The following is a 23,646-nucleotide window of genomic DNA, read 5'->3' on the forward strand; positions in this document are numbered from 1 at the left end:
TATATTGATTCTCAGATTTCTTGAAATAGTTATTAATATATTGTCTTAAGTTTTTAAAATCTTTATCTAATCGATTAACTATAATTATTTTGATCGCTTAGTTAAACTAAAAGCTGTAAGAACTAAGTATAAATTAATAACTTTATTTAAACTAAGGATTGTTTTGCTTGATCTTAGGTTTTGATCGACCTCTCTTTGTGTTAAGACGAAGCTCAAGTTTTCATGTTATACAATACCCAATATTCCAATAAGGATCGTCTGAATAGCAAGTTTATGAATCTCATCCAATTCAAGTACTTGTTGGTCTACTTATGCGTATAAAGCTTTAACTAGTTGCGAGTTATAATGTGTGAAGTTACTTTATTAGGCGACATATAATAAAAAAAAATGTTATGCTTTTATTTTATTATTTAAATAACAGGAGACGAGACACGAGTCTACACACTTCAAAAACGAGTCATAACTCATTAGTTGACAATCAAATTCTATGATGACAAATATGAGTTCATATCATAATAAACAGAACTTAAAACAATTTCAGTAATTGTTAAAGTGGGGCGTAATAAATTATAGAAAAGTTATGGATAAAATATCGAAAAAGTTTCGCATTCAAAGTTTTTATTTCTCTCTCCAATTGAAATAAAGCAAATTCGCAATTGTCATTAGCTGCTGCTGTTGATGTGATAATCATATAATATCCTTTATAGTACTTGCCATAAATCCCACACAGATTCGCGTTCATCTCGCTGATTGCAATGGTTACTGTAAACAAAGTTAACCACGCCCCCCTGACCCGCACTGCCCACTTTACACTCCAGTTTGGACAGCGCAGCACTCACTTAACTCAAGTATCTGATATCTTAGACAAACTTTGAGAACAAAGCTGACACTGAGCTAGCCCAACACCCCCCCGCACCCCCCCCCCCTCTCGCCATGGTCCGGCCACGCCCCAACCCGGAGCGCACGGCGTTGATTATCTTGTTTACAGTGAAGTTGCAGTTGCAGTTGCCGTCGCTTGTGGCTTGCAATTTATTAAATCAAATTTACAAAAACAAAACAAAAACCAGTTGAGCAAAAAAGAGATAAAAAAGCAAACTGCAGTCCAAGCGCTTTGTTTATTATTTTTATTAGTTGATTAAATTATGAAGCAACAACAACAACAACAACGACGACGACAACAACAACAACAGCTGCAGTTAAAATATGCGTGCGACGCTGGCGTTCCAATGACCCGCATCACAGCTGCCTCCTCCACCCTCTGTAATATACCCTGTAAAAGCAATTGTTAGCAAAAAAAAAGAAAAAAAAACAAATTTCCATTTATGCATTTGATTAGATTTTATTTTCAAATTGTTTTTGGCATTGATTCAAGTTCAACTTGACTCGAATTAAAGCGGAAGTTAATATACACACATAAATATATATAAATATATATATACATATATTGATTTTATAGAATATGCCAGCTTTTAGATAGTTAGATAGCTCAGCCAGGCGCTGAGCGTGAGCAGCAGTAGGTTCGTCAGCGGCCTGGAGACGCCGTTGTAGTAGCCCCCAAAGATCTGCAGGCCGGCTGTCTCGATGCTTCGCTTACAGTAGTCCCCATCGTAATTCCAGCCCACATACTCGTTGGTGCGCAGCGATTCCTGACGCAGCCATTCCTCTAACGGGGCAAAGTACTCACGCAGAGCGCTGCCATCGAGCCGACCCTCGCCCAAGGTCTCCTCCAGCACCTCCTGCCAGGGCTGGGATGCGCCCTTGGCCATCAGTTGTCTATGGGAATCGAAGCGAATGAGAGAAAGTGTGAGAGACATTAAGAATTTTATAAAGATTATTGCTAACTATTACAAAATATAATCGAAAAATGTATTATAATGAAAATATATGTATATATTTATTAACAAATAATATAAGAAAAGTTCAATAATTGGAATTCTAAAAGTTATCTACTATGCCATACGCAATTCAATGAAATTAAGTCAAATGTATATTAATATAATATATTTGTTTTTTTTTTTGTTAAGAACGAGTTGTCTTTCCAATTGAGATATTATCTATTATCATAGTATTGAATATACAACTCTACGTTCAACAAAATTGAAACCAATTTAGTAAAAAATTACATCCAATTAGTCTATTATACATTTTTAATGATATATTAAGATGTAAGCTTAGAATTAGATTTTAGATTAAAGTAAAAAATTGTTTATTAATTAGAAGTTATATAGAAAACAAGCAGGCATATTAAATTATTGTTTCTTTGTTCTGACAATTATAATACTTTAAATGGTATTCAACTATTTATAAATAATTTATTTTTGACTTACTTTAACAGATTGCCTGCGGCTGGCTGCCGATAGATGTCGCACTTGTGCAGCGGCTTACGCGGATCGTTGGGCACATACTGGCCAGCGACAAGACACATTCTTCGATACAATTGGAACTGCAGCACCGTGGAGAAAAAGTATCTGCAAGATACAAAACAAGATATGAATTAGATACATACATATATGTATGGCTAAAAACATGAGTTTTAGAATGGCAACGGTCACGCTTGTTGACCGCATGCGAGTATATTGTACAAATTGTCAATTGTTCTGCGATGGGTGAGAGTTGAGCACAGAAACCGAGCGACTCGCTGTGGTACGCTTACGTTGCGCCTCAAGGTCGCACCACAATTACAACTAAACCAGAACAAATTGCAAACGATTTTGAATTTTGCAATCGCAATGCAAAAGTCTGCTCAGCTCTCATTTAATCGCAATGCATTTGATTTCCCTGACATGGGGCAGAGTCACTATTCGGTGGGTCAGAATCTCGGAATGTATATTCAAAATATGTAGATATATATATATGACTTGTTAACATATATCTTGTATCGCTAGGATATTGACTATAAATCTGAAAAGTAATACTTTAAATTGGAAAACAAATATCAAAAAGTACACAAAATAGCACGGCAAGGAAAATAAATATATAAGCAAATACAACACCTTAAAATAATAGAAAAATCAGATATGCAATTAATTATTTAAATTTATAAAGAATAAATCATATATGAATATTAGAAATGTCGAGAAAAATAATGAATAATCAAATGAAAGTTAGCAACAAGTAAATGTTAAACAAGTATGTTAAGAAAAATTTAAGTATGTCACCTTTTGAGCTCGCATTAGTATTTAAGGACATTCCATCAAAAATTATTCCTATTGGCCACTTCAAGAGCTATTATGTCCTTTAGCCAGCATATATTCCTCATCTTACCAATTCAAAATATTCAATTAAAAGGACGCATGTTTTTTTTCACCTATGAAGAAAACAATTCGCTTTGATAAAGTCTATCAACTGGCCAAAGGACGTCGAAATAGTCCTTGGAGTTTTCAAAATATTTCATATATTCTTTCCTTGTCACACGTGTAAAAATGTATGTAATCCGAAGATGCTTAAATGTAGATTGATACACTTGGTCCTTTCGATTCAAACGCACAACGTTTTTTGTAAATCCGCCAGGATTTGCCCGAGCTAGAGCTTTTTTTTAAAAAGGATATTATCACAAAATCGTTCATAACTTGAGCATTACAAGGACTATCGGGATGTCTTTTGGGCCCCCTACTGTCGTTGCCAGGCCAATTTAGAAAATGCAAAGAAATGGACGAAAGTCCTTTAAGCAACTGAGATATAAGGATATTCATTTTTTATATTATAATTGCCATAGCTCGAACGTATCCTTGCGGATCCTGGGAAGTCCTGCGTCAAACAATGCGTATGGACCAAGGCTATAAGCTGGCCAAAGGACATCAAAATCGTCCTTGTAGTTTCCTTAATATAACTATTTTTCTAAAAAGGACATTTTATTTTTAGTCATAACTTGGCCAAATGCTTAAGGATATCGGAATGATATACATTTTTGAGCTCGTTGGGACCAAGATTATCGAATGGCATTCAAGGATTTTCATATTTCGACAATTCCAATAAACATTTTTCTAGGGGTTTAGTCGCTAAATTGGCCAAAACCGAACAAATCCGGGCTAACTTCGCCATTTGAAGGGCTATCGGGATGTCCTTTGACCAGCAAAGTGTCCTCACCCTCCCATTTGAGAATTTACAACCCAAAGGACGAAAGTCCTCCAGACAAAAAAGTTTTAAGGACAAATTTATGAACAGAAAATAGCCTATAACTCGGCAATATCCTGCCTCATCTTGACGAGTCCTGTATCAAAAATTGTATTGAACAGGACTAAGAACTGGCCAAAGGACATCAAGATTGTATTTGTAGTTCCAGAGATATTGCGATTTTACTGTAACTTTGTGATTTCAGCCAATTTTCCTTGCGCCCGGGAACTGAAAATTTACCAAGTACATGATTCTTAGATGACACCTTAATTTTTTGATGCAGTTCGATGCAGTTGGGTCCTACAATGCTAACGCAGCATGTCCTTTGAAAATCCGTAAGGATATGGCCGAGTTATGTCCTTTTTTCTTTACTTAAAATGACTGTGTTTTATTAAACAACGTTTTAATTTAAATAAAGTTTTATCTTTTCAGATGGAGGAGTTGAAGGACTACAATCGACAATAAGGACTCTTAAGACTCCAACAAAGCAAATTTTCCGGAATTAGACCTTACATTTAGGATTTAAAATGAAATAAGCAATAATAAATATAGGTTCTTGTCAAAGTATCTGTAATAAACAAATTTATACTTTTTAAAAGTAATAAATTGATTATTTAAAACATTTAAACAAATTAGGGTTCTTTTTTACTTTCAAGGGCTCAAAATCATATTCATAATTGCATACCCGAAAGGGCGCCCTCGTTAGCGGCTGCGTGCCAAATATGTATCAAAATTTCATTCAAGTACCAGGCGAACAGAAATGCTCAGCAAGTAGCTGGTAGACAAAATTAAATGAAAAATTGCATTGCATACCCGAAAGGGGCGCCCTCGTTAGCGGCTGCGTGCCAAATATGTACCAAAATTTCATTCAAGTACCAGGCGAACAGAAATGCTCAGCAAGTAGCTGATCAAAAAAATATTATATTTATTGGGTGCTGTAAGGACGGCTGTTAATTAACAGTTCATGTGCAAGGGCTGCTGAAAAAAAATCATACATGTTTCTGGACCATTTCAATGCAAATTTTGAAGGGATTTTGACCTTTAGGTTCCCAAGGACTATATCAATGGTATAGTAAAACCAAGGATATGTTGGTCAACTAGAAACCATCGGGGGGTGTTACTGAGTAGTAGTAGGGAGGGGCTGGGAGCTGAAAAAAGGATACACATTTTTGGATTGTTTCAGTGCCAATTTCGCACGGATTTAGACCTTTAGGTTCACCAGGACTATATCCAGGTATGGTGAAACCATGGATATGTTGGTCAACTAGGAACCATCGAGGATGCGTTGCTGTTTCAATGCATACATTTGAACCATCTCAGTGCCAATTTTGCACGAATGTGGGCCTTCACGTTCCCAAGCACTATTTCAATGGTTTGCTGAATTTGAAAAAAGCATAAATGCAATATAATTATTTCTTTACTTTGCTAAAAACTACAAAATCCGCCAAAAGCATGACATTAAGTGTCATCTGCGATATTATGTTAAATTTAGTTGAATATTATAATTAGAATTTTGAGAGGCAATCGAAGGTCCTTTACTTATTTTATATTGAGCCTTTTCTTTTGTTGCTTCTTATGCGTGTCCTTGAACAATAATGTATTTTATTCATCATAAAACTTGGCTTTAATTATGCCGTCGGCAGCCACGGCAGCTCAATGAGCAGCTATTGAGTGCTTCGATCACCGAATCCTGTTAACTTCGCTCAATTGTGTGCACAAATGGAGAGAGGTGAGCTTCTGCGCTCAAAGCACACACATGCACCGCAATGTACAATGTAAATGCGTTCAGAGCAAAGCAATGCGCATGTGTGTATGTCTGTTGAGTTTTCACTGGTGTTATCTTAAAAGACATACATACCTACATTTACAAATAGACAGCACTTTACTAAAACAGACATACATACGTGGGCATCGGCGACAAAATTGTATTTTCGACCGACTCAATTTATCAAATTTATACAATTTCTAATATTCGAAATTGTAAGTGATAATAAAATCTAAAAAGACACACATATTATTACAAGATCGTCTTTTGTTCATTTATATTTACCTTTTTTATGGTTGCATTTTATGTCTCTTTAAATAATTATGAAACACAAAACTTGATTTTAATATGTATGCAGGCACCGAATAATCGGTAGCTGTTAGTTGGGTTCATCACCAAATTCTACTAACTTCGACCAATTAAGTGTGCGCCCGCAGAGAACGTTAGCTGAGAGAGGTGAACTTCTGCAGTCAACGCACAGCAGAACACATGTGCACATAGCTATAAATGCTTTCAGAGCAGAGCAATACGTACATATGTATGTATGTATGTCTGTTCAGCTTCCACACTTAAAAGACTTATACAAATGGACAACACGTTGCTCTCTTTGTCACGCACTTCAGTTTTGTGTCTGAGTCGTTTGTTTTCGTTTTGCCTAATGCATACATATACTTACATATGTACGTATCGATGACAAAACTGTAATCTCACCATTTGCTTGGGACTTGTGCACATACGTACATACATTCGTCAATGTTTTTAGTCCGCGTTCGATTTCTTTGTTCTTAGTGCAATAAAAGGAATAACAGAATAAATAGTTATAGCGCAAATTTACAAGGCAACTTTGGATGAAAAATATAAAAATCCGAATAATGGCTTCAGTTAGTAAATAATGTCTGTGCTCTGTTATTCGGAACTCGTAAATGATTCGATGAAATCTAAAAAGATAATTCCAAAATCAACTCTTATTTATATTATATTTACCTTAATTTATGGTTGCATTTCTTTTTTATATCTTTTTAAATAGTAATGTATTTAAACCAAAATAGAACTTGACTTTAATTATGCCAACGGCAGGCACCGCTCAATCGGCAGCTGTTGATTGCGTTGATCACCAAATTCAATGTGTGCGCCGACGGAAAACATTAGCATAAGAGAGGTGAAATTCTGCGCTCAAAGCACAGCAGCAGACAGGTGAACACAGCTGATTACAATGTCAATGAGCTCAGAGCAAAGAAGTACACACTGATGTTATCTTAAAAGATACATATCTACATACATAATATATACAAATACTGTTCTTAATGCTAATTTCTTTTTTCTGACGGCTCAAATTTTCTGTGCTCCAATATTTTTCGTCAACTGTGAACTCTCTCTCCCTCTCTCTCTCTCTCTCTCTCTCTCTCTCTATGTTAGTTGGGCCCTCGCCTGTGCATCTAATTGTTTGTGTGTGTGTTTACTCACACATATTTTAGTTGTTGCTTATCGCTCTAACAAGAATTTTAATGGACGAGTTATTCTCGTAAGCTCGTTCGCTTGCTCTATTTTCTGAGCACCGTTTTTATTTTTTTCGTCCACTTTACACTGTCGCAAGCATACATATGTAATTGTATGTTAGAATGAAGAATATGTTAGCTGTCTAAGAAATATGATGGAGAGTATAAGAAGACATAAAAATTGTACAAATCAGAATGGGTGCTATACTACTATTATTGCTCAAATGAGATTTCTTCTGAAATCGAACATTTTTGATTCTAAATTATTCTAAATATTTTCGAAGCTTTTCAACATCGGATATACATAACTTTTGACTCATTTATAGCTTTTAAAAATTTTATACCTTGAATATATCTCGGCTATATAAAGTCGTCAAGTGATTTAATCTCAATCTATTCTGTGGGTTGGTTTGTTTTAAAGCGCTTTGCGGATAGTCGCAATTCAGTTTTATATGAAGCTCAGGGTCGTCTTTAGAGCTGGTGGCATTTTGCGGCTTGGCGCAACATTTATTTTTATATGCATCACAATAGCTGCAAAAAGCTGTCGAGTCATAACTAAATTGATTTGGTTTTTTCTTTTTTTTGTTTGTTATAATTATGCAATGCTTAACACAGCAAGAATAACAAAAAAGCCTGTTTGATTTTTGACTGATTCCAGAACAAGTTCATATAAATAGTTTTTTTTTTCTGTTTCTTTTGCTATACGAGAATCAGCTGTGAATTTTGATAAGTTCGGCGAGTTGTTAGCTATGTTAATGATGCAAAAGCCTGTTCTTTGGGCCAGCTGAAGAGTGGTGCAGACTGGGCTCGCCCAAGCTGGTAGATAATTTTGTCTATTGTCTCTGGGGATTCACCGATTTAACCCGGCGCTCTTAATTATGTTGGGGAAAAAACAAAATATGAACAGTTATTATTATAAACAAATTATTGATTTATATTTCTATAGAAGCTATTAAGCTAAACTATTAATAGCACAACCTTCGGTCAAGACAACACACGCTTGTGAAGTTACACTGAAATCTCAGTTGAACTCTTCGTCTAGTTCGATCTCAGAAACTGCAAGGATATATATTCCAAATTCGTGAATTCTTAATGTTTGTGCCATGCAATAAATATTTATTTGTATAGTCTATATCTGTATATCCATCTATAGTTTTTGGCAGTTAAAAAGTGTTCGCAGAGTTTTAAAAAAAAATTTAAAAAAAAAATTAAAATATATATATTTAATTTTTCTTCGATTTGCTTCAAACTTATTTTCAAAGCTCTACATAAGAATATAATGAATACTTGTTTCAGCGATTTGGGAAATTCCACCCGCAACAGTGGTAAATTGGCGGAAAACGTTTGTATAAAAGTTGTTTGTTTATCGTCTAATCAATTTCAAAATCAGTTTCCAAGCTTTTTTGAGAAAATGTGTTTTATACGTGCCACAGTCAAGGCCGAGTTATACCCGCTAGTATATTATATAGTTTAAAACATTTCATTGAAAATTTTACAATTTAGTATGAATCATTTTTGAGTTTAAAAGAAATAACAAAATACTTCTTTCAAGAATTTGACTACTTAGAATTTCTTAAGAAAAGTACTTCATTTTGATAATTGTAAAAAATCAGATATATCGACTTAACTAGATTTTTAAAAACGTTTATACAAAAGGTGTGTGCAATATTCTTGTTTTTAAATTCATTGTTACCCATGATGGCTTATCATAATAAACATTTAATATGGATCAGAAGTAAAAAGAATGGAGTAAAATAATTGTATCTTTGACCGAACCGTTTAAGCAAACTGTTTGCGGCAAAAAGACTTGTTATTCGAGTTGTCAAAATGCTTGGTATTTAGTTTTAATGTGACCTATGGCTGCATTTAAAATTAATGTTTAACATTTAAATGAATATTATCAGGAGAAAAAAAAGGAATAATGGAGTAAAATAATTGCATATTTGAGCTGCTGAAGGAGCAAACAGTTAGTGGCCAAAAGTCTTTTGATCGAGTTCTCCGAATTCTTGGTTTAAGTTCGCATGTTACATAAATTATGTTAAACATTTAAATGGATATTATGAGAAAGAAAAAAATGGCATACAATAATTGCATAGTTGAGCTGCTGATTGAGCAAACAGTTTGCGGCCAAAAGTCTTTTGATTCGAGATCTCAAATTATTCAATTGCTGCGTACGTGCAAATTGCAATTGTTTATTACTATTATTGTTGTTTTTGTTGTTTTTCGACCAGTAAAAATGGCTCCAAATGCAGCGACCGGCTATGGAACCATTCATTAGCGCCGAGCGGTTAAACGACATTGCTCATACGCCCCGCAGCACCAAAAGGCAGCTGGTAGCATAATAATTGAAGCCGTTTTGTGAATGGCTGCTTTTGCGGCTGCTTTACAGAGCTAAAGATTTTTCAAATATTTTGCGACCGCCGCAAACACATGTTTTCATGTCCAAAGCGAAGCAGCTGAAAAGAATTTTCGCAATATTTAATTTTAGCACAGAAAATGCAAAAAACCAAAAAACCGAAAAAATTGGACTAATTGCCGACACTGTTCGTTGCCTGTTTGGTTGACTGACTGATTGACTGGACGAGCGCGTTAACCCCTGTCGGCCCAGGCCCAGGCCCAGGCATTGTGGCAGCCGGTGTTGCTGATTGAATGATTGAGTGGCAGTGGCAACTCAGTCGACACACAGACACAGTCCAAGTAGCAACAACAGCTGCTGCTGCTGCTGCTGCGGCTGCTAATCCCTGTTATTGGGTCATGTCTGAGAGACCGTCGCAGTCTTCGGCTTCTGGTCGCTTTGGTCTCTGCGCGTCTCTGGGAAAATGTGGCGACGATGTGGCAACTGCTGCCAAGTGCCAAAAACATAACACAACACAGCAAATGTGGTTGTTGTTGCTGCTGCTGCTGATGCACTTAATGGCACTTTGGCACGTTGTTTCTGTAACTTCTGCAGTCGAGCCGTGATCGAACATTGTGAAAAGTGTGCATTAAAATGAATTTTTTTATTTTTCGTTGCTCTTGTGTTTTTTTGTCTTTCTCGAACGCTTGCAACATTCCCAATTGGAATGTGTGAACAAAAATGTATGTGACAACTGATTTAAATAAAATATATAGATGCTAATATATGATATATTAAGTAACATCAAGCAGCATCAGGGTTTAATTATATGTAATATAGAAGCTTACAATAATGTTGGTCTATTATTAAGCAAAGTAGACTTGAACCAAGCTGTAAGCCGAATTGGATTAGGCCTAACATTTCAATTTGTGTCTGAATCGAACCTCCAATCCAATAAAGTTGTATAAAAAATCCGCCGAACCGAACCGCGAAACGAGCTTTGGGTTCAAATATAACACTTTTGATCGAGCCTTAGTAAACAAAGTAACAAAATATATAACAACAAATTTATTTCAGTTTTCATTTTAATAAATTAAACCTCAGCTAACCAAATATTTTATATAATTAAATATTTTGGCCCGCATCTTGAATATGCCATATTCATAAAAATTATAAAGTAAAATTTGAAATGTTCAATATGTTCAATGCTTGAACCGATGCTAAAGTGGATTCGAACCATAGACTATATTTCTTCTGGCAGACCTGGTTTTAAGCCGGAAAATTTTAGCAGCTTTTTTGGGAGCATATTATTCAAAATTTCAAAAAGATTATTTTACTTTTAAATTTAAATTTAACAAAACAAACAAATTGGAGGAAACCCTTAGCTTCAAATGGAGAAATAGAAGCAAAACCCAGCCTCAAGAAGTAGCTCATGAATTATTAGTTTTTTATTCCAGATGTCTCAGGCTTAATCTCGCATCAACAACATCAAAGCCCTCCGTTGCTTGTAAAATAGTGTCAAGTATTGTTATATTTGTGTTCTAATAATATTCAAACAATTTATGGTAGTTACGCGTCGTTGTCCCACTCAAATCTGGCTTACAAAAACCGCGCCATGGTGCCCGACAAACTGATAAATGTCAAGGTCGAGTCGTGAAATAATTAAATAACAAACACAAATTTTCGCTTTTTCAAGCGCAACAATGTGAAAACATTTGACAATAGCCACAACCATAACAACAACAACAACAATGATAATAATAACAATAACAAAAAGAAAAACCCAAACCGCAAGAAAAACAAAAAGAGAAAATGTTGTGTCCAACCACAAAATTACATGCCCAAAAAAATTATTGGACATGCCAAGACATTGAGGCCCAGCATTTTGGCCATTTCAGTTTCAGAGTTTTGAATCTTGTCGCCGCCGCGTCCAGCGAAACGTTTGAATGCATTGGCCGCTTGGCTGGTCAGTGGCTTAGTGGGTTAGTGGTTGGGTTTGCTGGCCGCTTGCATTGGACATTGAACCACATTTGTTGTTTTAAAAAAAACAGTCCAAATGACCTTAACGTGTCCACATTAACGTGACATTCACGGCGCACACACACTCAGAAAACAAACATATTTGAATTGCAACTGATATATGTTTATGCTTTGCCATCGTCTGAGCCATATCCATAAAAATCATTCAACTCGAGTAGCTAAAACTTTGCCACAAAATGAATTGAGGGCATTTACGAGACCTCTGGACATAAAGAGCAATTATTAATGCCAGTAAAGAGCTTTGGCTTGTAAAGTTTTTTTGTGAGGATTTGTAAAATGTGATATATTCATCATTGTGTAGTGAACCAATAGATCACATAGTTTGCCGGCGATCTGCAAAGCTTCTTGTTTAACGTTCTTTTCTTTGGTTACGCATAAAATAAAATAACCTTTTGAAGCAGCACTTTAAAATTGCATGTTAAGGTCAACTTTTCTGCATAAAAAATAAAAATATATTGAATGCAACTTGTTGCTGATTTTCTATACAGTGCAAATTAAATAAAATACATATTAAAAAGCTCATAGCTTTGAGAACATTTGCTTCAGACCTTTTTTCTATATATACAATTAACGAATCTTAAAAAATTTATTCAAGAAAAAGACAAAGTATTTAGAGCAAAGTTTTTCTAAATCAAATTTATGCAGACACTCTAAATAAACACGCATACAAAATCTTGACAATTTTCCAAAAGAACAAAAATATTTACATCCATTTAAATTGGGTACTAGGATAAATATTAATATTAAATAATTAAAAATTATTTTTTTAAAATAATATAAATCTAAGCTAATTGATTAAACTTTAATTTTACAGCCATCAATTAATTATCTAAATAGCATTTTATATGCACATTCTATTCCGCGTTTTTGCAGATACAAAATATATATATATAACTATTTCTTTTAGTTTAGCTGTCTTGAGGTCCGGCAGCTATAACAATAACTATTTATATTTATAACTAAACACGATCCATATAGAATATACGTCTTATAGTCATATTTAAAGAACATAAGAAATAATTGAGTAAGTATTAAGAACTGGTATTGCACTTTAGGAAAGAATTGGATCAAGTTCGAGCGTTGCTGCTTGGCTTTTTTTAGCCGATTGGCGATTTTTTATATGTTGACTGCCTTCAGCGCATTGTGGAACATGAATACGAGTTGGTTTTGTATTAGTATTTGTATTAGTATTTATTTGTATTTTATTTATTTTTATTTATTTATTGGCGCTTTGGCGAATGCGACTGAAACTATATTGATTTATGCGCACGGATCTTGGCACGGATCTTGGGGCAGCTGCTGACGTTATGAACTCAAATTAAATGCTAATTAGATAGCAAAACGGATCTGGCACAACAACAACAAGAACAACAACAAGCATTATAACAACAACTAATGATATAATTAAGTGTAGAATCAAATAATGATCGCCGATGTCTGGCAATGATTTTATGTCACAGCTGAAAACTGAATTCGAATTCGAAACGCGAAACTGAAAGTGCATTCAAGTTGGCTGCATTGTGCAACGCACCGCATCGAACAACGACAACAACAACAACGACAACAAGAGCAACAACAGCAACAACAGCAACGACAACGTTGGCTCTATTTATGGCCAAGACAAAAACCGGCCCCAACTTCTTGTCTGCGACTGCATCCGCAATGTTTCTAAACGGCCAAAACGGCGACCAAATAAAAAACCAAATACTATAAAACGTTGTCTAAAGGAAGCTGAGCTCTATTTTTTCTGTCCCAATGCAGTTGTTGTTGCAGTTGTTGTTGTTGTCGCTTTTAGCAGGTTTTCGTTGTTGCTGCTCAGTTTGCACACCTCTGGCGCTTAAATGATTTGCGGCTGGCCACGAAATGCGCGCACAAATGGCCAACAAGGCGTATGCTTAATGCCTCTCCATATAGACCCACACACATACATACACACATACATACATATTTATATATATATATATACATGGGCTGGCCCGATCGATCGTTTGTACGGCTGCTGCAACATTTTGGCATTTTGACATATCAAGTGAAAAACTTAAGCGATTTCCGACAAGCAACCAGTTTTTACTTCTTCTGCTCGACTTGGCTATTGACTAGGCAAAATAAAATGTAATAAAAAAAATACATGTATATATATATATCATATATATATATATATATATATATATATATATATATATTTATACGAATGCGCATAGATTAAACATAAAATTAAAATAAATCGAAAAGTTGTGTTTTATAATTTACAGGCATGGGAAAGTCACAAATAATGTAAAGGGCTTAACTGTTGCATCAAAAGCTTGTGAAGGCAAGATTGACAGAAAATATGTTTCCTGGTTCTGGCATTGAAATGAAGTGCAAAACCGGGTAGCAGGTAGCACAAAATATAAATAAATTAAGAGATTGGGTTAATTAATCAATGTAAACATCTGTCGAATTTGTAACTTTAAGCAGAATGCGGCATCATGGCAAGATTTCTTAAAATGTCTTTCATGATGTTAATTGTCGTTTATCTAAGCTTCTGTAACTTTCAAGTATTTTATATCGATTTTTATATTAATTAAATATAATAAACATATTTAAAATTTCTGAAATATTTATTGATTGATGGTCTGTAAGAATTAAAAAAAAAAACAAAACAATATACATACATATATCTATATCGTGTATTCTTCTGAAAGGCTTTCTTTATCAGATGAGTTATATAAGTCTCCCAGTCATTATAAATTAAACAACGAGGGCAGAGTTCGAACCTCAGACTTTGTCTATGAATTTGAAATTAAGCAGAAAAAGCGTCATTTAAGTAATGAAGGTGCACGTTATGACGGGGTTTCGGGAAATTCCACCCGCAAGTGTGGAAAAATCGAGAAAAACGTTTGTATGTAACTTTTTTGTTTACCATCCGATCGGCCTCAAACTTATTTTCAAAGATCTTTGCTCAAATTCATTTGAGGGGTGTTTCACACTTTTAGGAAAATCCGTTCCTCCTGGGTGGAAATGGAGGTCAAAGATTTGTTGGGTGACGTTTCGCGCTCAAATTCATTTCCAGAGATCTATAAGAAATATCATTTGAGACGTGCTTCACACTTTTCGCAGAATTCAATCTTCTTCGGGGGGAATGCGATCAAAAGATTTTTTGGGCGAAGTTTTAAGTTGTATCCGATTTGCTTCAAACTTATTTTCAAAGCTCTACATAAGAACTTAATAAATACGTATTTCAGCGATTTGGGAAATTCCACCCGCAACAGTGATAAATTGGCGGAAAACGTTTGTATGAAAGTTATTTGTTTACCGTCCGATCAGTTTCAAAATCATTTCAAATTTGTTTGAGAACATTGATTTTATAACATACGTGCCACGGGCAAAGCCGGTTTATACCCGCTAGTATAGTATATTTTATACTATACATAATATAGCCATAATACTAAAAATAATAATATTATTATTATTAATATTAGTAATATATATATATATATATATTAATATTAATAATGATTTTACAACAACATGGTAAAAAAATAAAAAAAATAATAATAAAATTAATAATACTAATAGTAAAAATATTTATAACAAAATAATAATTAACATAAATTTAGATTTATCATATTTAAATCTAATTAATTTTCTAGCTTTCTCTTAATTTCATATTTATTTTTGCCTAGCATTAGCTTTTACTTTAAGATCAATTTCAATCATAGCTGTTTTCAAAGATCTCTTGACCAATTAAAAATGCTATTTCGTCGAGTTGATTATTTCTGTATTTCGATTCCAATTACAACTGCTAAACAACAATGTCTATAACAATGTCTACGTTTTTGCCACACGTTTGTCAGATTCTCTCAAGAGTATTTGGTAAGCGAGTGTTGTTTCGGCTGCAATCCGCCAGACGATCTGAATATATGCACCATATAAGACCGTCAGCACAATTGTGTGAATTATCGCATGACAGTCACAGACAGACAATAAAAGACTGGCCTGCCCCACCGACTGCTGTAGATCTCATGGCAGCTGTTCCACGCTGTCTTGTGGTTGTTGTAATAATAAACCATAATTATATTAGCTAATTTTGGGCCGCCTTTTCGCATATTGGATTACAAACAAGACCGAACAACTGATCAAGTGGTTGGGCCTTCTAAAACCAAAGAGACACACACATGCAGACAATTGGCCATAAATCAGCAGGTAACAAATGCTTAGAGGGGGCGCGGAGTAGGGGGATGTCTACTTCATTGCATTGCAGTTATTGTTGTCGTTATAATCAATGAATTACGTCGCATCGGCTGCATCGGTTGACCACAATTTATGGCGATGCCAAACATGAGAATCCGAAATGCGAAGCACAAAAACTGCAACTGCAACTGCAACAGCAGCAGCAGCAGCAGCAGTAGCAGTAGCAGCAGTAGCGACACGAATGGGGCAGCTAGAAGATAAGCGAGGGGGGGCTGGCAGCCAGAAGGGGAGTGGCTGTAACGAGCAGTCGCCTGGCTTTTATGTTGCAATCCGGAGCGCATGCAACAAAGCGCCCAAGTCGCATGCCAACTCACACAGCCAAAGCAACCACCACAACCACCAAGCACCACCGACTCTGCCCCCTGCCCCTTGCCCCATGCCCGCTGCTGCAGGCATCTCTCAATTGTAACTCGCATCTGTTGGGTTCGTTGTCTGACAGAATCGTAACGTTTGTCGCTGTTGCCGTTGTTGTGGGCAGCTGCACTGGTTGCTTGGCTTGACTTGGTTTGGTTTTTGGCTTGGTTCCATCTGGTCGAACATAGAAAACGACACATATTGCAAAAGTAAAAGTTGACCATTTAGTCCAGTTGCGCCTTTAAAGTGCACGCCATCAGTCTGAATACACTTGCAAAACGCAACAAAAAATATAAATTCATTTAATTTAAATATAGGAACCAAAACTAGCTGAGCCATAACTAAATAAAGCAAACGTTTAGCTATGCAAAATGCAACAATAAATTAAATTAATTTAACAAAAATATAGGAACAAGGACTAGAACTAGCTGAGCCAGAACTAAATGAACCAGACGTTGAGAAATGCATAACAACTATATAAATTCATTTAGTTTGAATGGAACCAGAAGCTCAAGTGAATCACTAAATGAACGAGACAAAATGCAAAATGGAACAATTTAAATGAATTAAATATAAATATAGGAACCAGAACTCAATAAAACAAAACATTGAAGTATGCCAAATAAAACAATAATATAAATTAATTTAACTAAAATGTAGGAACAAGAACTAAGACTAGCTGAGCCAGAACTGAATAAACCAAACGTTGAGAGAAGCAAAATGTACCAACTATATAAATTTATTTAGTTTGAATGGAACCAGAACCACATGAGACACAACTAATTGAACGAGACAAAATGCAAAGTGGAACAATTTAAATGAACTAAATCTAAATATAGGAACCAGAACTAAAAAAAAAAAACAAAAATTGAAGTATGCAAAATAAAACAATAATATAAATTAATTTATAGAAACCAGAAATAAATGAACCAAAAAATAATATGAATTCGATTAATGTAAATATAGGATCCCAAAGTAGCTGAGCCAGAATTAAATGAACCAGAATAATACTAATTCATTAAATTTAAATATAGGAACCAGAACCAGAACTTAATAAGCCAGACAATAGTATAAATGCAACAATGGCATAAATTCATTTAATTTACAAGGAACCAGAACTAGTTTAGCCAGAACTAAATGAACTAGACGCTTAGATATGGAAAATACAAAGATAATATAATTTTATTTATTTTAGATTAAGCCAGAACTAGCTAAACCAGAATCAAATGAACCAGACGTTGACAAAGGCAAACATGAAATAAAAAATATTGCTACTCAACTTGCAGTTTAGTCTTAAGTACTCAATGAATTAGATCAAAGTGAAATAGTGCTGGTTTTACTGTACTGTTCTATTTAATTGAATGAACTGACGGCACATTTACTTGAAAAAAAAACGAAAACTAAGTGAACTTAAACTCGTTCAACTAGAAATAGAACCATATTAACGAACAATAATTACTTATATGACCATAAGTAACCATAACTATACTATTTCAATTATAAATGCATTATTTTCAATAAGGAAGTAGTCGTAAATTGGAATCTATTTATATCGTGTTGGGCTTACAGAGTTAGTTCATGCAACGAACCAGTTGATTGACTCAACTTATATCAACTAAAAATAAACTGATATGACCTAAAACTACATTAGGAATAAGAACTACAGGTTAGTCTTATTACAATTAAAAAGCAATCAAATGCTTTGATTTAGTTATCGCTTATAAGCAGCGGAATGGAATTTTTGTAGTATCATCAAGTTCTGTAAAGTTGTTATCAGAATAAATTGACATTTTAGTAGCCCAAACTAGGAAACACTTTAGGGCAAAACACGTTATTTAAATTAATTATCGAAATTCTACTTCCGATGTTCTCTTTACCGAACTAACTGAGCTGATGTTTATTCAAGGAGCTCCCATTGTTTTGTTAAAAAATAAAACAATAAATATTGAAATTATTACAAATGAAACAAAAAGATTCAAGTTCTTGGCATATCAGAAACCTTAAAGCAAACCTTTTGGCTGACTTGCTTTAAAGTTGTATCCATTAATTACAAATCAGATCAGATACAACTTGATTCCATTCATTTCATATTCAAACTGTGAACATCTTCCATTTAAAATTATAGCAGTCTGCTTTTTGGAAAGTTGTTTAATACGCCCCAACAAGGTCGCTACGAAAAATAAAAAATAAATATATCTATATCTATAAATTCTTATTGTTTTTCCAGTTAGAAGTCCACTAATAGAATCTTCTTTCAGCCAGACAATAGAAAATGCAAATCTATGTTTATATGCGCAATATTCATACTATATAAATTCCGATATTCCAACAGGTTTACTTGTTTATTTTTTGTTGTTGTTTAATTTTTATTGCGTCAAGCGTTGGAGAAATAATTATGCCAGCAATTGCCAAATCGCAGCTATGCATCTCTGATATATAATCTCATTTGTGCGACCCATAAAGGCCTTTCACTTTTTGCCGCACGCATTGCACACGATGCGGCACCACCCGCCACCCACCACCCACTGCTGGCAACTCCCTCTTTGCCGACTCAACCGCCAATCAGCCGCTGTGGCAGCCTCAGCAGTTACTTACGCCTGTCTGCCTGACATCCAGATACGCTTGCCGCATTGCAGCATTGCAACATTGTGATTCAAATTAGAAACACGATCTCTCCCTCTTTCTTGGCTGCTTGCCACATGATTATGTGTTGCTGCTGCAGTTGCAGCAGTTGCAATTGCCACATACCACAACTTACAAGACTTCCCCAAAAGTGCGTGCCCTATCAAACATCACAGCTAACACACCGACACCGCCCGCCCGCCCTTATCACATAGCCAGCAAAAATGTCAAATGTCTGCAGCTTCCGCTTCCAGTTAGCCCATGAGGAAAAGCTTAAAGCGCGTTGAGCTACACTTGCAGAAAATACTAGTGAGAACCTTCGCTGAATATTCGAAATGTATTCTCTAGTATTGTTCCATTGGGAATTATCATTAAAGGATTGTATAGCCCATTTTATTATCAATATTTATACACAATTTAATTATATATATAACATACCCTAACTTAAGCTAAAATTAAAATTTTAGCTATATATCTTCTTTTACATTTCCCTGTTTGTGAAAAGTTCAGACTTTAAAGTACACTTTAAAGATCTTTAATAAGAGTTCATTAATGTAGGCTAATTTTCACAGAAGCAGAAAAATGAATAACTTAAGAAACTGACATTTTTATTTATAGAAAACCGATCTTAACATGCCAAAACATTAAAATCTCATAAAAAGAAATTTTATTTAAAATTTATGGAACAATTTTACAGGAGCCTGACCATGAAGATCCGAATGAAAAAAAGAGATTTCCACATATTTGTTAATTTGATATTACATCGAAAATTAATAATATATTTACTCAAATAAAGCAAATAAAAGTTTTTTAAGTGAAATATCTATATTTAAGTCCAAAGACACGAGTTCCCCATAATATTTCTATATATTCGATAGGTAATTTATTTCAGTGCAAGGTAAAACATGCTGATAAAGTCATAATAAAGTGTAAATTTATCGCATCCACTGTTTCCAATATCAATTTAAGATGAGAAATGTGGGAAATGGCCAGAAATTGATAAACAAAAATTGCATAAATTAGTGGTTCATTTAAATCATTTGAATCTGAGGAAAAGAATTAATACGAGAAACATCTCTTAAAATAATTTATAAGAATCAACTGATTTAATATAATTTATATAATTCTCTAAATATAATACAAGATTGTAGCAATAAATCTGCTCAAATTCTTTTTAAATAAAGAAAAAACAAAATGAGTTTATATGCCAAATTTTTTTTGGGTTTTTACCAACTCGAGTGCAGGCGCAAAGCAGGTTTGCAGCCAAAAAAAAAACATAGCAAAAAACCCATAAGAAGCTCACATAAAAACTGTTCAGAACCAAACCATTGACATTTCTTATTGGTATTTTTTTTGTTTTTTGTTTATTGGCAGCAAGTAAAAGGCAGGCGGATAAAAAAAATACTAAATGAAATAAACTAATAAATAAGGAATTTCTTTGGAATTCCCCAGAATATATTATTTTGCTGGACGCAAAAGTAATTAATGCTTGACGCAGACGCTTTTTTAATGACTCGCAAGTTGATCAATTTTGAAAAATCTCGAAATTTTAGCCAATCGCCAAACCAAGACAAGCGCATTTGCATTGGTATTAGTGCGGCGCGTCTGTATTAGTGGGCGCTTCCGCTGCAAACTTTCCGAGCGCAACGCACACAAATGCACAAAGCTCACCAATACCAAGGCAGCACAGCTGGCGCGAGCTTTTGTTGCTTAAAAGAGAGCACCAAGCGTCTCTCACTTGGGTTAAAAAAAAGCTCTTTTTTACGACGGACTTGGCGCTGGGAGCTTGACGGCGTTTTCAGTTTCGTTTTGACACAAAAACTCTTTGGGGGTATAAAAGTGCGCCACTGACCACAGACAGCATCCAGTCAAAGGTTTGGAATCGTGTGTGATTCTACAAATCCTTACAACATCATTTTCTGCGTTGCTCGTAAGTGTTGGCAAACGAACAAAGTTTTTTTTTTTTAATTGTCGTGTAAAATGTTTAAGTTAAACGAAATCAACAACAATTTTTAAGTTTTTCAAAACAATATTTGGAATTGTGTTTAAGTAAAAAAAACATATTTAAAAAATATAAAAATAATTTTTTAAGTAAACAGTGTTTAGTTTTTATTTTCTTATATAAAAATGTAAAATATTAATATGCGCAAAATTTTCTATTATTTATTTACAGCCTTGGCAATTCCCAACAGACTTCACAATGAAAGTATTCGTAAGTAAACAATAACAATATCATATTTTCTATTAATTATGTGCAAATAATGTGGCTCTGGGTTATATAAAAAAAAGGAATTAATTAGTTATTGATTTAAGTGTGTGAGAAATTTGGCATTGTTTATGATTAGATATAAATAAACAACTATTGAAGTCAACTCCCACATAGATTAAGTGCTTACAAATCATTATATTCATGCAATTTATGAGCAGCTCGTCTTTATGGGTGCTTGACCGCCCCGTTCACTTCCTGTCCACAAATTGCATAATGCTCATATGTTGGCCAACATGAATGAAAATCATTCAAACACAAATGACAAACTTCAACTTGAATCAATGCAAGATTGCTAATCGGCGACTCTCCATAAAATGATAAATGCACATCAATTTAATTGCCAGACACATTTTGCTGTACACTGTAATCAAAATTATGAACACACAAGCTAACGGTAAATACACTGCCCTACAAAGTCGCGAATGCGCATGCGTGACGTATGTTGCCCCCGGTCGCATTTTGTCATGTCTGCGGGCGTGTGGGCGTGTGTGCGTCGGGGGCGGGCTTGGCTGTGCATCGCATTACGCATGCGCCGCACGCACGCGTTTCACTTGACCATTTGAAAGCGAAATGTTGTCGCCTCAATTTGTGGCCAAATGGGCGTCATATATGCATAGCATAACTTTCTAATCTGATTACCTAATTCAATTGCCGCTCATTGCATAACTTATTAAGTTGGCTGCTAGAACAAGTTGCGAATTACAAATGAATTTGGATTGCTTTTTAATTTGTCCATATTGTTCTACCCTAGTTCTGCCTAGCCGCTTTGCTGGTGGCTACCGCTTGCGCTTCCGATGAGGTGCCATTGGAGAAGAAACTGGACAAACGCGGTCTGCTCGATCTGGGCTACGGCTATGGCCATGCTGGTCTGGATGTTGGCCACATCGGTCACGGCTCCCTTGGTCATGGCGCCAGCTATGGCCTGAGCTCCTATGGACACTCTGCACCCGCCGCCATTGCCGTTGGACACAGCGGTGGTGGCATCTCTTATGGACACAGCGGTGGTGGCATCTCTTATGGACACAGTGGTGGTGGTGGCATCTCTTATGGCGCACCAGCCGTTGCCGTACAAGCCCATGCCGTGCCCGCTCCCTATGTGATCAGCAAACAGGCTGAGCTGCACAAGACCATCTACGTGACCAAGGGTGTGCCCGTGCCCGTGCATGTTGACCGTCCCTATCCAGTTGTGCATGAGAAGCGTGTGCCCGTTGAGGTTAGAGTGCCCGTGCCACAGCCCTACGAAGTCATCAAGAAGGTTGCCGTGCCCGTCAAGGAGTACGTGAAGGTGCCCGTACCAGTGCCACAGCCCTACGAAGTTATCCGTCACGAGAAGGTGCCCATCCATGTGCCCGTCGATCGTCCAGTGCCCGTTGAGGTGCCCAAGCCCTACCCCGTGCCCGTCGAGAAGCCATATCCCGTCTACGTGGAGAAGATCCAGAAGGTGCCCGTGCATGTGCCAGTCGATCGCCCATACCCCGTCTACGTGAAGGTGCCCCATGTCTCGCACTCCGTTGTGAAGCACGCCCCCACCTATGCCGTCAGCAAATTCCCCATCACCGGCTACCCAATCAGCGGTGCGGGTCATGATGCCAGCGTGTACGCCGATCATTCTGGCTACCACAAGTAGAGCGGTTGCGGAATCTATTTGGGGCAACGCCAAGGACTTACCAGAATATGAGCCGAATCAAATTTAGCAACATTTTTTTAATTCTGTCCAACAAAAATTAAGAAAAACAAAACACTCTCACACGGTCTCTGCGCTCCCCTACATAATTTCCAAGAGGTTCTAGTAGAACTTCCACCCTGCCACTCTCTGTTAGACCTTAAGTTAAAAAACCACCCCCAGGAAGAACAACAAAAGCCTTTTGTAAATTATTTCCCAAAAACCATCAAATGGAGCATTGTTATGTTTGAAATAATAGCTTAGGATAAAGTCCAGCTAATTGTTTTTAAAAGAATTAACGAATTTTATAAACATTTTAGCTGCTGTTGTTTATCAGTGAAAGGTTTCAACATACAATGAATGAAATATATATATAAAAAAAAATGATGTAAAAATGTTTTAAGAAATAAAATTGTATAAAATAATATAAACGGAGTTTTTCTTAGTTAAATTATTTCCCTTTTCTAGGAAACACATAGGTGTATATTATTACATTCAACAATTTTATAGATACCATATAAATTGTGAATAATAAAATCTTAGATAGGGCTACTTAATAATTCACATTATGTGTGCACATAAATCCAATTATTTGCAAATACAAACATACATATATATGCAGGCTTCCCTTTGCTCCACAGGACATACCCAGAACTTGACCACATTATTATCAACAGGCCTAATTTGAGTACATGAAAATCGCATAGAAGAGCAATACGCATGCTTAAGAGACAAACAATAATTTTTTATTGATTT

General features: G+C 35.5%; 2 protein-coding genes across 3 annotated transcripts in view; one reads left to right on the top strand and one right to left on the bottom strand.

Moving 5' to 3' along the window:
• Window positions 1-1,319: 1,319 nt before the first annotated feature.
• Window positions 1,320-23,646, bottom strand: part of Ance-3 — a 67,784-nt gene continuing 45,457 nt past the window's right edge. For both annotated transcript variants that reach the window (XM_064686001.1, XM_064686000.1), the window contains 2 exons: window positions 2,328-2,468; window positions 1,320-1,773 (listed from right to left, as the gene is read on the bottom strand). In XM_064686001.1, the coding sequence (XP_064542071.1) occupies window positions 1,470-1,773; window positions 2,328-2,468 (445 nt within the window). In that variant the 3' untranslated portion in view covers window positions 1,320-1,469. The remainder of the gene's footprint in view (window positions 1,774-2,327; window positions 2,469-23,646) is intronic.
• Window positions 20,765-23,146, top strand: Vajk3. The gene is made up of 3 exons (XM_064686016.1): window positions 20,765-20,888; window positions 21,132-21,170; window positions 21,979-23,146. Exons 2-3 carry the CDS (start codon window positions 21,159-21,161, stop codon window positions 22,852-22,854), a joined length of 888 nt encoding a protein of 295 aa, XP_064542086.1. The 5' UTR covers window positions 20,765-20,888; window positions 21,132-21,158; the 3' UTR covers window positions 22,855-23,146.

This window comes from Drosophila montana, unplaced genomic scaffold (genome assembly GCF_035044405.1).
Source record: "Drosophila montana isolate Dmon_TW-CO22-7 unplaced genomic scaffold, ASM3504440v1 contig_312_1, whole genome shotgun sequence".
Lineage (NCBI taxonomy): Eukaryota > Metazoa > Arthropoda > Insecta > Diptera > Drosophilidae > Drosophila > Drosophila montana.